Genomic DNA, 15931 nt, shown 5'->3' on the forward strand with positions numbered 1-15931 from the left:
GCCCCTGTTTTATGTTACGTCTTGTACCAGGTACTTTCATAGGTTATCTCGTAAAACCCTCGCAGCCCTGAGACAGGTATTGCTTTTCCATCCCCAGTTCACAGATGAGGAAACCAAGGCTTAGACAGTGCAAGCTCTTAGTTCACAGGTATACAGTGTATACATGGCAGACCTGAGAGCAAATCCATGTCTTTTTTTTTGAGATGGAGTTTCGCTCTTGTTACTGGAATGCAATGGCACGATCTTGGCTCACCGCAACCTCCGCCTTCTGGGTTCAAGCAATTCTCCTGCCTCAGCCTCCCGAGTAGCTGGGACTACAGGCACGCACCATCATGCCCAGCTAATTTTTGTATTTTTAGTAGAGACAGGGTTTCACCTTGTTGACCAGGATGGTCTCAATCTCCTGACCTCGTGATCCACCCGCCTCAGCCTGCCAAAGTGCTGGGATTATAGGTGTGAGCCACCACGCCCAGCCAAATCCATGTCTTTTAACTCAAATCTATGTGCTTACACAAACATGAAGTACAGGGCCATGCACTGGACTCTGTTATTGAAGTCCAAACTGCAATACCTGAGACCACTCAGCGGTTAGGACCAATTGAAGGAAATCCAGTGGGTTTCTGTGTAGCAACTAGAGTGTACCAGAGGCAACACACTGGCCTTTTACTTTTGAGACTATAGAGCAATACACGTTGTTAGATAATAAAGTGTTATCAAGTGCTGGACTTACTCGGCTTGTTCTAATAGTAGGCCACAATGGTTTATAATTAAGTAATTAAGCCCACTCAGTGTTGATGAGAGAGTGCTTCCTGTTAAATTGCAGTAATAGCCTTTCTCATTTTCAGTGGCTTAAATGGTGCTTTTTACTGGCCTCTTCAGTTTGGTTGCCCACCTATAAAAAGGACTTTCTGCCAGAGCATGGTATGTGCTTTGTAAGTTGGGATTTCTTGCAGAGTAGCCTAGGAGTCAGAAATTCTGGATATCAGAACTATTACAAACTAGAACTATCACAAACATGGGGTAACTTCCAAAAGTCATATCCCTCCATTTCTGCATTTATTAATACGTTGATTGCTGGATTGATTTGCTAAGTATTTGAGTGTAAGTGATATGCAAAGCCTTTTGTTCTGTCATTCTCAGAATTAAATTATTTTTCTATTAAACAGAAATATATGGATAGTGCATTTGAAGTAAGGAAAAGAAGAGCTTGGGAAATTTTGTACTAAATATCGAAGAATATTATTTGTCATTGTTTTATCTTTACCAGTGACAGAATTATGATATATGGCTTGTGTGGTTTTTGAGTTAAATAATGAATGCATGAATAAACAAATTAAGGAGTGAAATTAAAAAAAATAGCATTTGGAGTCACCATTGTACCATCTACCATATTTGACATTGAGGGTGTAACCATCTCTTTGATCATGTTTCCTTATAAATATGATGAAAACTCAAATACCCCAAGGCCATATCAGTGATTTAAGGAACACAAAATATCTAGAATTTAGACCAATAAACCTCAGGCTAGCTTTAATTGAGCAACTTGCAATTAGCAAAACCATTTTATATTTATTATGTTTTTATAGAAATATGACTTTTCCAATCATATAATTAATGAATAGCATCTATTATCAATTTGTTTTACAGTTTGTTTTACATAATTTGCCACCTCAATCAGAATTTAAAATTAGCCTATATAAGACGTTGCGACTAATGCAACGTGTGTGGAAAGATGAAACATTCATTTACACAAGGAGATGTCTGTGGAGTCGGACGGCAATGGGAATATTCATTCCCTATTCCACAGACAGAAGTGTAAAGCATAGATGTCCCAGAAGGAACCCTGTGAGTGTTCAATGCTGAATCCCAATGTTTTGCCCAAGACCTAGTGCATAGCAGGTGATTAGTGAATATTCTTTGAATGAATAAACACATTTTATAGCAAAAACATCGGAACATATTAATCTAGAATTATAGGTGAGGCATAAACGTATGTCATGCTTCAGTACTCCATGTACAGCAGGTTACTTTAAGTAGAAAACAAGAAAAATGTTTTCTGTTCCTTGAGACAGAAATCAAAATGACAACTAAAATGCAGCTCTTTATTGATGTGTCACCGATTTGACGTGCTTCAAAAATTGAAGGTACTAGCAGAATTGCATCTCTTCAGATATTTCAAGAAAGTGCTTGTATATCTCAATGCCCTGTTAGCAGAAATGCCACTTACTTTTCCCATCTCACATCATCCAAAAAGCACTGGGCTGACACAATGAAGTGTGGTCCTTTTCTGAATGCTAGTTTAGGATAGAAATGAATCTCCTCAGTCCCTAGCTGCTGGGGCATTCATTGGCACACAGTGTCTCTGTTGACGCATGGGTCTTAGAATTCAGAGGAAGCTTGGGTCTTCAATGGTGAACTCTTCGCTGGTCCAGTTATATGCACAGGCTACTTGGGCCTCCACCCTGAGCTCCCAGGTTATCACTCATTAGAAACTGTTATGATTTAAATGTTTGTCCCCTCCAAAGCTTGTGTTGAAAATTTAGTTGCCATTGTAACAGTTTTGAGGTGAGAACTGTAAGAGGTATTGGGCCATGTGGGCTTTACCCTATTGGATGGAATTACTGCCTTTATAAAAGGGCAAGTTCAGCTCACTTTTGTCTCTTGGCCCTTCTGCCTTTTGCAATGAGATGATGCAGAAAGAAGGCCTTTGTGAGATGCAAGCGCCTTGATGTTGGACTTCCCAGCTTCCAGAACTGTGAGCCAAGCAATTTTTGTGCATTATGAATGACATAGTCTGTGCTATTGTGTTATTGCAGCACACAGTGAGCTAAGATACAGCATTTTCCTATTCAGCCATTGCTCTCGACAGCATGGTCTTTGTCTCAGGTTCGGTGGGTCCTCATCTTTACAGCTCACAATGTAACCGAACCAACCTTCTACCCATGAAGCCCTGAGCATTTCTGAACATCCAGAGTCATCATCCTGGGCCCCAGCTTTTCTCAAGATAGCTTTGTTTATGGGAACAGGTTGTGCTTGTGTGATTGACACTAGTACCACCCTGGTTGGGAAGGGTCTGTCCCAGTCCAACAGTGTCCCTGATTTTCAACCTCAAGAAAAGCCATCAAGACCATGGTTGCCTGTATCCCATGGTTTCTTATCCATATTATTCTACTTGCCCTCCAGTGATGGGGTCTTCAGGAAACTAGCAAGCTTGGGGGAGTCTCAAGAGGTCATGTATTGGACCTCCCTACCCTGGCATTGAAGCCTCAGTGACCCTACGAGCTAGGCAGTGCGCACACGACTACAGGAAATTGTTCTGCTCATTCTCTCTGGAAAAACAGTGAATACCTTTCAAAGTGGGTTTCTCTTCTGCCTATTCCTTACAATCGTTGGCAAAAATAAAGCTTGGCTTCAGAGTGACTTTCTGTCCTTCCTGCTCCTAGAAAGGGTCAGAAAATTTACCCCACTTAAAGCATCGTAATCATTGTCATCTTCAATCTATGAGAAAATCTGTTTGGATTTTGATAACTCTTCAGTTAAAAACACACTTCTTTCTTCACCATTTTATCTAAGCCTTACATTCATTATGGAAATTAAGTAAGGCATGATTCTTGCCTCATTTGAGCTCAGATTCCATAGTCCTGCCCAAGGCCACACAGCTGGAAAATGGGGACAAGTCTAGCACTGATACTTCCCTTACTAAAGTAGCATTTTCTAAGTCATATGAAAACCAGCATTGCGACTTTGAGGAACCCGTAGTCTAATGGGGCTTTTCTACTTCTCTTGGCTCTAACGTATTGGAAGAGTGTGAGTACGTCCTGAGTTTAAAGAAATTCAAACAGTCCAGACTTCAGACAGCTGACTTCAGGCCTGGCAGACTGAAGGGGGTGTCATCCAGAATTGAGGCACAATCTTGATTCTTTGGGAATCTGCTGTGTGCAGGCAGAGCCATGGCCATGTTCTTGGAAAGGGATTGAAGTTTAGTCCACAAGTAAATGTCCCTAATGCTATTGGTTTGGGCACTGGGCATTGGGCATTGAGCATAGAATCCATGTCAGAAGAATCACACCTGTATTTTATACTCCATGCTCACAGATCCCTCTAGGGCTGCTGGATGCTCTCATTTAAGGTGTAAACATTTAGAGGTGCATAGATATATAAAGTATTAATATCATTCATTTTGTGAGGGGAGAAGAAGAAACTACAGAACTTTAAAGTTTTGTTTTTTCTCTTGCCCTTTGGCCTGAAATTCTGTGTTGAGCTGTTTGAAATGTATTCTTTGTGCAGCTGAAACTTGCAAAGTTCCTCTTCCCTTCCATGCTGTACTCTTTTTTCTCTTTTCCCCTCCTCTTTTTCCTTCACATTCCCTTTCCTTCCTCCACCCATTTTCTTTCCTTCTCTTTTTTCCCCTTAAAGTTTCAACTCTTTTTATGCACGGGACCAAGGCTGACACACACAAAAGAGGAAGACAATACATAGGGAGGCTCTAGTCTGCACCTTCTCATTGGACCACTTGAGTAGAAATCTTGTTGCCTCAAAACACATAAAAATACACTAAATTGAAAAGTGGCTATCTACCCCATAGCTAGGAGAAGCTGCCATCCCAAAGTGTAAGTTCGTCTTTAAGGGTGGAGAGAGCATGTAATTTTGTTATCTCTAGGACCTGAATTCGCCAGGAAGGAAGAGTAAGGATAGTGGGTTGGGTCGGGTATCCAGATGTGGACTGCTGTTGAAGAAGGGAAAGTCTCAATGGGAACAAAGCAGGCAAGTGTTATCCTAGTGATCTCCACAATCCCAGGGAAACGTCTTGGGATTGGTAAGCCTTCCCTTGTATTAAAAAAAAAAAAAAAAGACACCTGTTCCATGTGATGCCCTATTTAATAATGGTGAAAACTTGACCCAGAAATTCTCCTAAGCTATGAAAAATGCCTTATCCCAGGCTTAACGGGGCATCTCGGGATTTGGTGACTTTCAGTAAATACCCATTAAGCCCTGTGGTCTAGTTTGCCAATCTGCTCAAATTCAGAGGTGCTTAATCTCCCATAAAATGTGACCAGTGACAATTTATTCAACAGAAAGTACTTAGAACTTCCTCTGCAAAGACAATTAAAAAGTCATCATACTGTATATTGTACGTCCAGTGCATGCCTTGTCTTAGGAACTTGATCTATTTTGTCCTCTTTGTGTCCCAGAAGGTCAGCATGGCTGTGTCCATTTCTCGCATGGAAAGCTGCTGTTACAAGAGGTGATGTCACTTGCCCAAGATGGCAAGTGATTGAACTGTTTTGCTGGCTGTCCCTTCTGGTAGCAGACTACTCGGTGCTGCTCTGACCTTCAGGGCATTTACCCCATCTATCCGCTGCCACATTGTCATTCTGCTTATAGATCAGCTGGGCCTTGACAGTGATAGAGAAAGAGCCAGTGTAGCAAATAAAAACAGAGAGGCGTCTGCACACATGAATCATTTTTTATTTAATAGGCAAATCAATTTGAATACAGCACATCTAAATAGAACTGCATTAGGCTAGTAATTCTATTGCCTTCATGACAAAGAGCAAATTAGAGCAGGCACATCTGAGTAGCCTTGGGAATAACCTGGCATTTTACATATTGTTCTATTCCTTGCTCTGAAGCTACAAGGTAGGTGTTTGTGTAGATGTTAATGTGCATTGGTAGGTGACTGTGATCCTGTGTCCCTGTTTCCAAAGAACTCTTTGATCCATCCACAGACAGTGTACAAGGTACTTTGTATTTTTCTTTGCTGGTTAGGCTGTTTTGGCTTTTTTTCTCTCTCTTATTTTCTTGGCTCCCATTTCAGGCAAACTATTGAATTCTTTCAGTACTGTTTTATAGAGTCCCCACCCTTTGCTGGAGAATAGATGCATTTCATTCATTCACTGGAGACTTCATTTTCTCTCTTGTTGAAGAGGTATACGTGAGGATGAATCTACACAATGCTTCATTATATAGCAATGCTCTAGCTCAGTCTGCCATAACAGAATGCCATAAATTGGGTGGCTTCTTGGCCACAGAAATGTGTTTTTCACAGTTCTAGAGACTGGAAGTTTAAGATTCGGATGCCAACAAGGTCAGGTTCTGGTGAGGCCCCTTTTCCAGGTCTGCAGATTGGTGACTTCTCTCTTGTATTCTTTCATGGTGGGAAAGGTGAGGGGACCAGATCTCTGCCCTCATTTTATAAGGGCATTAATCCCAAATATGAGAACTCTACCCTTATGATGTAATTTTCTCCCAAAAGCTCTACCACCAAATACCGTCACATCGGTGATTAGATTTGAACATATACATCCTGGGGAGACATAGGCATTCATAACAAGGACATATTTAGGCACCTGCCTCTGCTTTGACCTTTTGTCTCTTCATCTGGTGAAAAATTTACCTCATGGGTTTGTTATGATAATTAAGGAAAGTAACACAATTGAAAAGCACTTTAGAACTTGTAAAATGCTGTATAATTGTTCCCTATTATAAATAGGTAATTAATAATTGTTACCTTATAAAAATATTAGTATTTACTTTAGAATATATATATACATGTATGTGTGTGTGTATATACGTGTGTGTGTGTGTGTATATATATATATGTATACATTTACATGTATCTGCACTCGTGTAGTTTATATGTTAAGTAATTTGGAGGAGTTCACCCATTTGTTTCTCCACAATAACCCTGAACAGTGTTATTTATTTTAGAAAATATATATATGTGGGTGTATATATATATTTACTTATTTCCAACTGTGTAGATAATGGATTAAGTAATTTTGAGGAGTTTACGCATTTGTTCCCCCACAATGAACCTGGACAGTAGATGCAGAAAGTCTCTTAACCTCCTTGAATAGATCTGTCTTCTTGAAATATAACTTAACTTTGAAGTACTGTTTAGGGATTATAGTACATCTCGAATGCATTGGAGGATACAGAGATAAATTCCTTTAAAACTTAATATACAGCATAATTAGGATTACCACATTTTTCTAAAACTTAAGACAGTGTTCTTTATAACACGCGTTATATGCAGGCAGCACCTTTGAGAAGAGAGGGATTCTATGGACACTAGGAAGTACTTGCAGAAGGAAGGGTGGCTTCTGTCTTTTACTCCCCATTTTTCTCCTCATTGTTTCTAGGAGAGGGGGATGACAGAATGCTTCACAGAGGAGGAGACAGGTGAACATGTGAACAGGTGAGAAGTTGAGCAGGCACTGCATAGTAGCCCGGGAGCACTTCCCACAGAATGAGTGACTTAGCCAAGATCTTACAGCTTGTAAGGGATGGAGGTTTTCTGAGATACCAGCCCAACTCAATGAACAAAATATTCATATGATGAGGTCTCGTTAACTATGATTTTGAGCTTTGGAAACTGGAAGGCAACTTGGGGCCATTAGTCTCCTGGAGCAGGAAAGAACACTCAACAGGAGTGCAGGTACAGGACAACTGGAGTTCATGGGTTCCTGCTGATTCTTGTTTTGCAGAGAGCAGCAGCCTGCATTCAGCCTGTGTCCATGACAGCACTGTGCACAGCCGGGTCTTTCAGATCTTATACCGGAATGAAGAGGTGCCCATAAATGATGCTGTGGTCTTCCGAGCTCATTTGCTCTTAGATGGTGAAAGGGTAAGTCATGAATCTGCCACAAGCACAAGTGGCTGTTCCCTCTTGTGGCTATTCTCTCTCACTGCTAGGTAAATGGTGAAAGAAGCTGGTACAGATTTACTCTGAAATCTCTCAGAGATTAGTGCTTTCAGTGCACACATGCACTTATTTATATATTCATTGTTTTACTCATTTTCTTATTCATCTAATTTGCTTGTTCCATGTAGTTTCAAGTGCAAACAGTGTCCATCGACTCACTTACTGGGTCTCTTCTTCCCTCCTCATTTGCCCAGTTGTGCATCAGTTCAGGCCCTCTGCAGTGAGTCAATCAGCAGGTGATTTTGAGTAACTATTTTTTGCAGGGCTCTTTGTGGGTCCCTTGGATAAGGAACAGAAGTGGAGAAGGCAGCAGGAACTCTACCTTGAAAGGGTTGATAATTTAGCAGGAAAACAGATAAATAAGCAAATACCTTGGTAGGTGATGTAAGAAATTTTCTCTGTGGAGATGACAGAGCTGGTGTTCATCAACAGTTACACAAAAGAGCTGGCTTCAGATGCACATGCTGAATTCACCAGAGACAGAGGAAGGACATCTAATGAAAGGGAAACAGTGTCATTTCAAGCCCAGAGGCCTTGGGGGATTCACTTTATTAGTTGGAAACTTGATTGAAAATTTTCTATCCATTAGATTAATACATTTCAAAAAAAAATGTGAAGCTCACACTTTTGATCTGCCTCCCTCACCCTCACTTCTTATACCTGTTGCCACATTCCAGCTGATTTTTTCCTGCTAGATTATACTGAGAATTATATGAAAGAGTATTTCTATTTTACGAAGATCTAATGAGAGCCCCCCTACTTGCAGTCCCCATGTGGTGTATGTGACAGCTCCTATTGGGCATCTGTTACAGCACTCCTCTCAGGCTCCTTGTGCACATCTTCTCTTATCTAGGTAGTGACCAGATTCCCCTGTGTGGCTAAAATTGAAAAGCTGCCTCTCATTTGTTATTAATTAACCCATCCATTCCCTCAAAGCTTTATTGAGCACTCACTAAGCACTGTGTATGTGCTGGAGGTAAAATGGTGAATCTGAAAATACCCCTGGCATTTTGGGCTTATATTCTAATATTAGATCAATATATCGCAATGTAATTAGATAAATTGATCGTGCATATTCTATCACCAAGCCTTCTTACTGCCACATGCTCAGCTCCCTAGTCTCTGAGACACACTCGTGAGGGAGATAAGGGTAGGAGTTTGCGCCCTCACTGGAGGTCCGGTGAAGCTACAGTTATACCCAAAGTGGAAGAGACCTCGTGATGGTCCTACTGTGTAAGGCAGTCTGTTGCCTCATGACAGATACTCGGATAATGAGAATGTGAAGAGCTCAGCACAACCTTCAACACAGACTTCACCCAAAAAGGTTATTCCCTGGAGGACAAGTGACAGACAGGAGAGGCCTTCCAGAGAAGTCAGTGTAGAACTGAGACCCACATACCAAGGAAGATTCAGGCATGATGCCAGCTCGGGGAGATGTTGGCTCTGGAGGAGAGCACAGTGAGGACAAAGGGCCTGAGGTGGGAATGCCATTGGGGTGTTTCAGGAAAAGCACTAAGGCTGAGGTGACTTGCATAGAGAGGGAGGGAAAAGGAGTAGGAGATGGAGGGGGGAGGCCCAGCATTGTGGGCCATGACAGGGAATTTAGGGCTTATTCTTGGACAATAGAAATCCATTGATTTTGTTAGAAGGGTGCAGTGGCACAATTTTTATTTTAGAATTTTGTCATCCCTACTCCAGTCAGCAAGCTCCACAGGACTGGATCTCTCTTTTCATTCTGAGTGCCCCAGTGGCCACAGGACTACATTGTGGATACCTGACATGGAGTGGATGACTTAGTTGCTGAATGAATGAATTTAATTTGCAATCCCTTATTTTGAGGGCCTCTGCAAACTATTCTTTCCAAACAGAGATGAGCATCCACAGTGTGCCCTGTTTGATGGCCCTTGGCTGTCAGTACCACAGTTGTGCCCACACCACAGTTGCCTACTTCAATAATACGTCAAGGAACACATATCCCACTCACTGGAGTCTTCAGTTAACCTGACCCTGTCTCCCTTGTGCCATCACAGTGACTGCAAAAATTTTATCTGTAATCAAAATTTAAAAGAACAAACCAAACTCCTATTAGCCATGCTGGCTAGCTTTTGAATACTCGCCCATTTCCCCTTTCTGCTGTCCCACATGGGATGTGCCCCAGGAGACTGGCTGCAACAACTGCTTGTCAGGGTCACCACTTGCAGGGCTCTGTACTGCAGACCCTGACTCAACAATGGAAGAATAAAGTGCACCGACTCACAGATGTTATCTTTGCCAGTTCGACTGAGTGTCCAGCCTACACACAGACTCTCTGGAGAGTGCTGTAAAGAGATAGTAGCCACCGGCCCTGACATGCTGACCTCCCTGCCTTTATTTAGCACACATTAAATGACAAAAACTATGGGTCAACACCAGTAGAGGTTAGAGATTAAAGGATAGGTTCTGAGCCCTAAAGCAAACGCCATTAGTAATATCCCTGGTCGAACTCCCCATGAGAAAGCCATTGCGAATGATCAAAGGTTAATTTTAGAAACAAATGAGTAAACAAGCTAGTTAGGTAAACTCTCCACATTCCTTTGTATTTGTGCCCTAATCTCTCTGGCTCCTGCAAAGAGACTCTGGCTGCCTTCAGCCAGATTTATTGGAACTTATGCAATCCCCCCCCCAGGCCTTCCAAGGGGGTTTGTAACTATATTTGGTAACTTTCTCTAATATTTTCCTTTAAATATTTCTGCCACCACCCAACTGAATTCCCACAACTACTCAGTCATGTATTTATCTTTTGGTTTCCATTGAGTTCAGTGTATGAGAGCTTCTGCAGGTGACTATGAGAATAATAGGCCCAGAATGTTCATTCCCCAGGCTCCTTCTCTGCTGGATTCTGTAGGCTTGGCTGTGTTCAGCATTGTGCTACAATCTGCTTATACCAGCTTTTGACAGCCACAGGTATAGACCTATTTCCAACTCCCTATTTAGTGACTTCACATTCAGAACTTGAAGCCAATTGTGGTGAAAACATTTAGACCAAAGAAACTGCCAGTGCTACAATCAGTGTTTTCTTCTTTTTTAATTTTTCTCCAGAGAGCCAGTTGTTAAACCTTTACCACCATACCGCTTGCTCTTTCCTTCTTCCAAAGGCCCCAGCTTCAGTCAGGGAGACACGCTCCCTGTAGCTTTCTCTCAATTCTGATAACCACTGCCTCTGCTTGACTCTTCAGGCCGAGGGTGATAAGGAAGTCCTGTTGTTACTGACCTTGAAGAACTGAGCCATTGTTAGTTGGTTTTTCTAAATCTTCCACACACTTTGTAAATCATCCCTTTGATGAATTGTACTTGGAGTCCTCATTTTGAGTGAATCCTCTATTTCCTTCCTGGACTCAAGTTGATATCTTTAGTTTAGGAAACAGTACTCTTAGGTTTCCTAGAGTGGTTAAAAAACAAAACAAACCAAAAAAAAAAAACACACACACACAAAAAAAAATCCCAGTTAAACAGACTGTAAGCTCAAGGTCCACTTCCCCAAACTCCAATAAGAAAACAGTGCTCCATTTATTTCCCATGGCCATTGCCCTTTGGGCTGTTGATCTCAAAGAGCTACCCTGGTGGAGTGCTTATGGCAAACCAATGATGGAGGCTGGGTTTGGGCATTATTCAGGTATCCTGGCCATTGCTCCATCTTAATTCCAACAGAGAATTGTTGGAATTCTGACTACTTAAAGCCTTCAAGTTTGACCTTCCCAACCCTCAACCTTAGTTCATGTGAGGTTGTAGCCAGCCTTAGTTCTCAAGTTGAACAGGGAGTCTGTTTCACATTACATGCTGTTTTCTTCTTCCTATCAAATTTCTTATCTCTGTAAGCTAATAATTTATTATTGTGTTGGGGGTAATCCATATGGCAGCAAACAATGTCACAGCTGATGGTTATATACAAATCAGGGATAATAAAAGTTGATTGGATATGTCTGTAAACACTGTATATTTGGAATGGATGTATTAACACTTTTTCAGTTCGTATCAGTCTGCTTATGACAACCAAAACACTGCTTATAGCCAGTTGGCCAGAAATTTTGTTCATGGATGCTCATAGACATCACTGTGAACCACAGTCATTTATGAAATGCCTGTTCATCAAACAGATGATTCCACATGCTATCAGAAATTCAGATACAAAGAAGATTCAATTGTGCAATGACGTCACAGATAAGTACAAGAGATTACCTTGGACAGAACTAATCACAAGTTAAGGTGCACGAGGAGATATTGTAAAAACAGTTGCAAAGAGTGAGTCTGGAGGTAGTGTATGTATTTTATTTATATACTCTGTGTAATCTCACAGATGATTTGGGAAGGCTTTCAAAATGCATAGAATGGTTAAAAAAAAACTATCAATGGAATGAGGCAGAGTAGAGGAAAAACACCTACAGGAAAACAAAGGCTGGGGCAAATGTAGCAGACCAAAATGCACAAACATCCTCTGAATATTTGCTAATGGAGACCCACACATCGAGTACTAAGCTCCCAGCAGGCAAAGAAGAAGATACAGTTATTAACAGTGAAATGCTTACCATTCTGAGGAAGAAGAGGAAAAGATTACAAGTTAAACACATTTTATGAGTAAGATTGCATTTTCATAGGCTTAAAAAGGAAAAGCATTTTCCAACGTGTGATTCCTTAGTGCGCCGGCATCACAGTCCCCTGGCAGTACTTGTACAAAATGCAGATTCATAAGCCCATGCCAGACCTAGTGATTCAGACAGAGGTAGGTTTGGATTTTTGGCTGGAAGTGGAGAGAGGGCTGAGTTTTGATAAGTAGAAATGGGCAAGATATTCCACAGTAGGCAGATAAAAGCTCCTGAGACAGACAACAGCAAGGGCCATGTAAAGCGGGAAGGCAGAAGGCAGATTTGGGAAAGAAAGCATTGTTGCTGATGGACTAGGAAGTTGCAGGGACACAAAGCTAGAAAGGAAGGTTGAGGACACAGCATGGAGAGCCACGGATAATCTGCCGGAGGTCATGTTTTGCCTTTTCTAAAGGTAGGAGTCTCCTTCAGGACAGAAGGAGGAGACCTGGCATTTAGAAAAGTCGGTCTGGTAATAACATAGAAAATGGGGCCCAGGAGACCAAGAGCATACAGACAGGTGTTGCTATAGTGCATGGCATGTTTGTGAGCTTCGTGGCAGAGGTCATAACTGCGTGAACTGAAACTGTGTGAGTTGAAAGGGTGAGCTGCATGGCCACCAAGTGCAGCCCTCATGACTGGGTTCAGATTGAACATAGGAGATGGCAGGTATCTTATAGAGAGGAATGATGAATGGAAGCTGACTCTGAGATTTGGGCATGAAACGGGCTTGGAGTTATCGATAGTCCAGGGTAGTTGGGAGAAGAAAAGCTTCTACTGGGAAGTGAAAGGAGTTCAGGATGAGTTATAAGAACAATCACAGGATCTTAGCACTAACCGCATCTTATACCTATAAAGTATGTGCCATATGGCAGTCGCTGTGCTGATTTCTTTGGAATATCTTACTGAATTATTGCAACAGCATGATGAGGTGTTTTACTACTTTTGTCTTACATATGAGGATACAGTGACTTAAAGAAGTTATTTATCTAAAGTCACACCACCCAGGTGTTGTAGAGCCAGGGTTTGAACCTGGGCAGTCCTATCATAAAGCCTGTGTTTGTGACCAGTACGCAAGACCATTGTGTGATGTTGGTGGAGGAATGGGTCCTTCATGTGGCCAGGCCCCCTAGTAAATTGAAAATGACAGCAATAATAATAGCTAACCTTTGTCGACAAGTTCAATTGTGAACAAAGCTCTTTACACTTTAACGTTTTAGTTCACACAATAACAAGCTTTGCGAGGAAGTGTAATTATTTTACTCCCACTTGATGAATGAGAAAACATCAGAGGTTGACTGTCCCCAGTCATAGATACAAAATGGTAGAACTAGGAGTTGTACACATGTATCTTGATTTCACAAGCTGCCCTCTTAGCCATCAGGCTGTAACAAAGCTCAAGACGGAAGTTAAGAATGGAGGATGAAACAAGAGGGTCACCATTATGAGTTGAAACCAAGCTGTGAGAGAATGTGTAACCTAGAACACATATTTGACCGTGGGGAAAGGCTGAAGAAGGGGAGCCCTTGACAGCATCTAGGATGTGGGACTCTCTCACTAGCCGAGTTTGGGAAAATGCCTTTACCACACCGAGCCTCGGTTTCCTCATGTTATAAATGCAGGACAGTATTTCCTAACTCATAGCTTTATCCACATTAAATAAAATAGCATATGTATTATGTGTTATATTGTTATACATAATAGTATATGTATAATGATAGTTTATTGCCTGCAAAATAATAACTCTTCTGTAAATTAGCTTCTTAGGTTATTTCTACCAGTTTGCAAAACTGCTTCCTGGTCATGAGAAAATGACCCTTGAATGAAGATAATGAGTCTAACTGAGATAAGGCAGAATAAAGGAAAATCATATGTGTATATGTGGGATGTGTTGTGTATGTGTGTGTGTGTGTGTGTGCGTGTGTGTCATTTTGAAGGGAGAGGCAGGAAGTCAACAACCAATTATGAAATAAATGTTTAGAAAAGGCAGTGACTTCATTCTGGAATATCTTGCAAATGAGATTCATTGAAGCTTTTGTAAAGTCATAGCCCATCTCAATTGAGCCACAGCTTAACCAGGCTGATGATGCCTCTCCCAGTTCCCAAGGAATTGCAGAGTTAAAAACTGGAGTTTGCACTGAATTTTCATTGCCCAGGCAAACGAGCGTTCAGAAGCTAGCTGGGAAGCTGACTTCACCGGTCTCCCTTCCTAGTGACAAGAGGCTGGACTGTATTGCTTTCCTTGGTTTGAAGCTAGGTTCATGATTATGCAAAACAAAGCTAGGAACGGAAGTTATTTATAGTACTTGGATTCAGCAAAATGTTAACTTTTAAATGCTTTTTTTAAATAACAAATTTTGCACCCTGGAGACCTAAAGATAAATTCCATCTGTATATCTCTTTATGAATTATGCTTAACCAGGAAGACATTTCCAAAGAGATCTTTGGATAAGAGATTTCCATCCCAGGAAGATGAGGATATTCTTGCAAAGAAACAAAAAACAGAAAAGGTGGTGATTGGGAAAGAGCTTTATTTATTCCTCAAAGATGCGTTGATACTTTCTATGTAGCAGACACTATTTCTGGAGCAGGGGATTGAGGATGAATTAAGACTAGTTTCTCTCTTAATCATACACAGATTGCTATGGACGCTAAGCAAGAAAATAGCCAGGGGCTTTTAGCCACAGGCCAGATCCGTGTCAGTGAATACCGTGAATGGTGGCAGATGCAATAGCGATTACCTGATTCAGTTTCTAAATGCCAGCCCAGCACTCCCAAGTCCAGGATTTTTTTTGTTGTTGTTGTTTTGGTTTTATTTTTTTGGGGGGGAGGGGGTTCTTTTTTTTGTTTTTTAGAAGCTGAAAACCCATAATACAAATATGAAATTGCCTGAATTTTAAATGTTTGCAATTTTTTCAAAGCATTTTCAAAAATACTATGGGGACTAAATAAGACACATTAGAGACACATCAGCAGACAATACCTGGCTCACAGGTTTCAAGGCTGTAACACCCCTTCGAAAATTGTTGTAGGCCCAGTTAAATACCAAGATAGACAAGATGCAAGCTGTTGTGGTTACAGATGAAAAGGGCTCCATCCTGCCTGTGAATGAGGCGGAGGCCAAGTCCTACTACAGGTGTGCAGAACTGACTCGGGTTGACCTCTGAGTAGAGGTGGTGGCACGACCTGGTATTTAGCAAGTAACTCCCCTTGAGTTGGGGGTGATGTGAGAAAAGGAGAGCTAGGGGTACCATCTTCCAGGTATATGTGAGAAGCTGGCAGGAAAAATTAGAGATTCCTGTGTTTAAAAAGTATATATTTTTTTCTTAAAGCTAAGAATAAAAGGGTCCATGGGTAGGACATAAAATGCCGGTGTCATAAAGTGTAAATGGTTAAATACAATGGATTTCAAGACAGAAATGAAGAAGTTGCTTTCTTAGGAAGCTGAAACACCTGAAGAAGTGACTACTTCCCCAAACATCAGCTTCCCCTCTGCACATGTGGCAATGGTGCCTGCCCTGAGAGGATGCTGAGGGTTAGAGATTACAGTGCTCGGACTTACTCCCTTTGCTAGCCAAATGGAATTTCACTCTGAGCTCACTGCTCC

General features: G+C 41.4%; 1 protein-coding gene across 8 annotated transcripts in view; it reads left to right on the forward strand.

Moving 5' to 3' along the window:
• The window catches only part of FAM135B (family with sequence similarity 135 member B), a 350951-nt gene that overhangs the window by 214009 nt on the left and 121011 nt on the right, over positions 1–15931 (forward strand). For all 8 annotated transcript variants that reach the window (XR_013528077.1, XR_013528076.1, XM_054246600.2 and 5 more), the window contains one exon: positions 7491–7630. Coding sequence is in view for 5 of the 8 variants with exons in the window: in XM_054246600.2 (XP_054102575.1) it covers positions 7491–7630 (140 nt within the window). In the remaining 3 variants the exon portion in view is untranslated. The remainder of the gene's footprint in view (positions 1–7490; positions 7631–15931) is intronic.

This window comes from Callithrix jacchus, chromosome 16 (assembly GCF_049354715.1).
Source record: "Callithrix jacchus isolate 240 chromosome 16, calJac240_pri, whole genome shotgun sequence".
Lineage (NCBI taxonomy): Eukaryota > Metazoa > Chordata > Mammalia > Primates > Cebidae > Callithrix > Callithrix jacchus.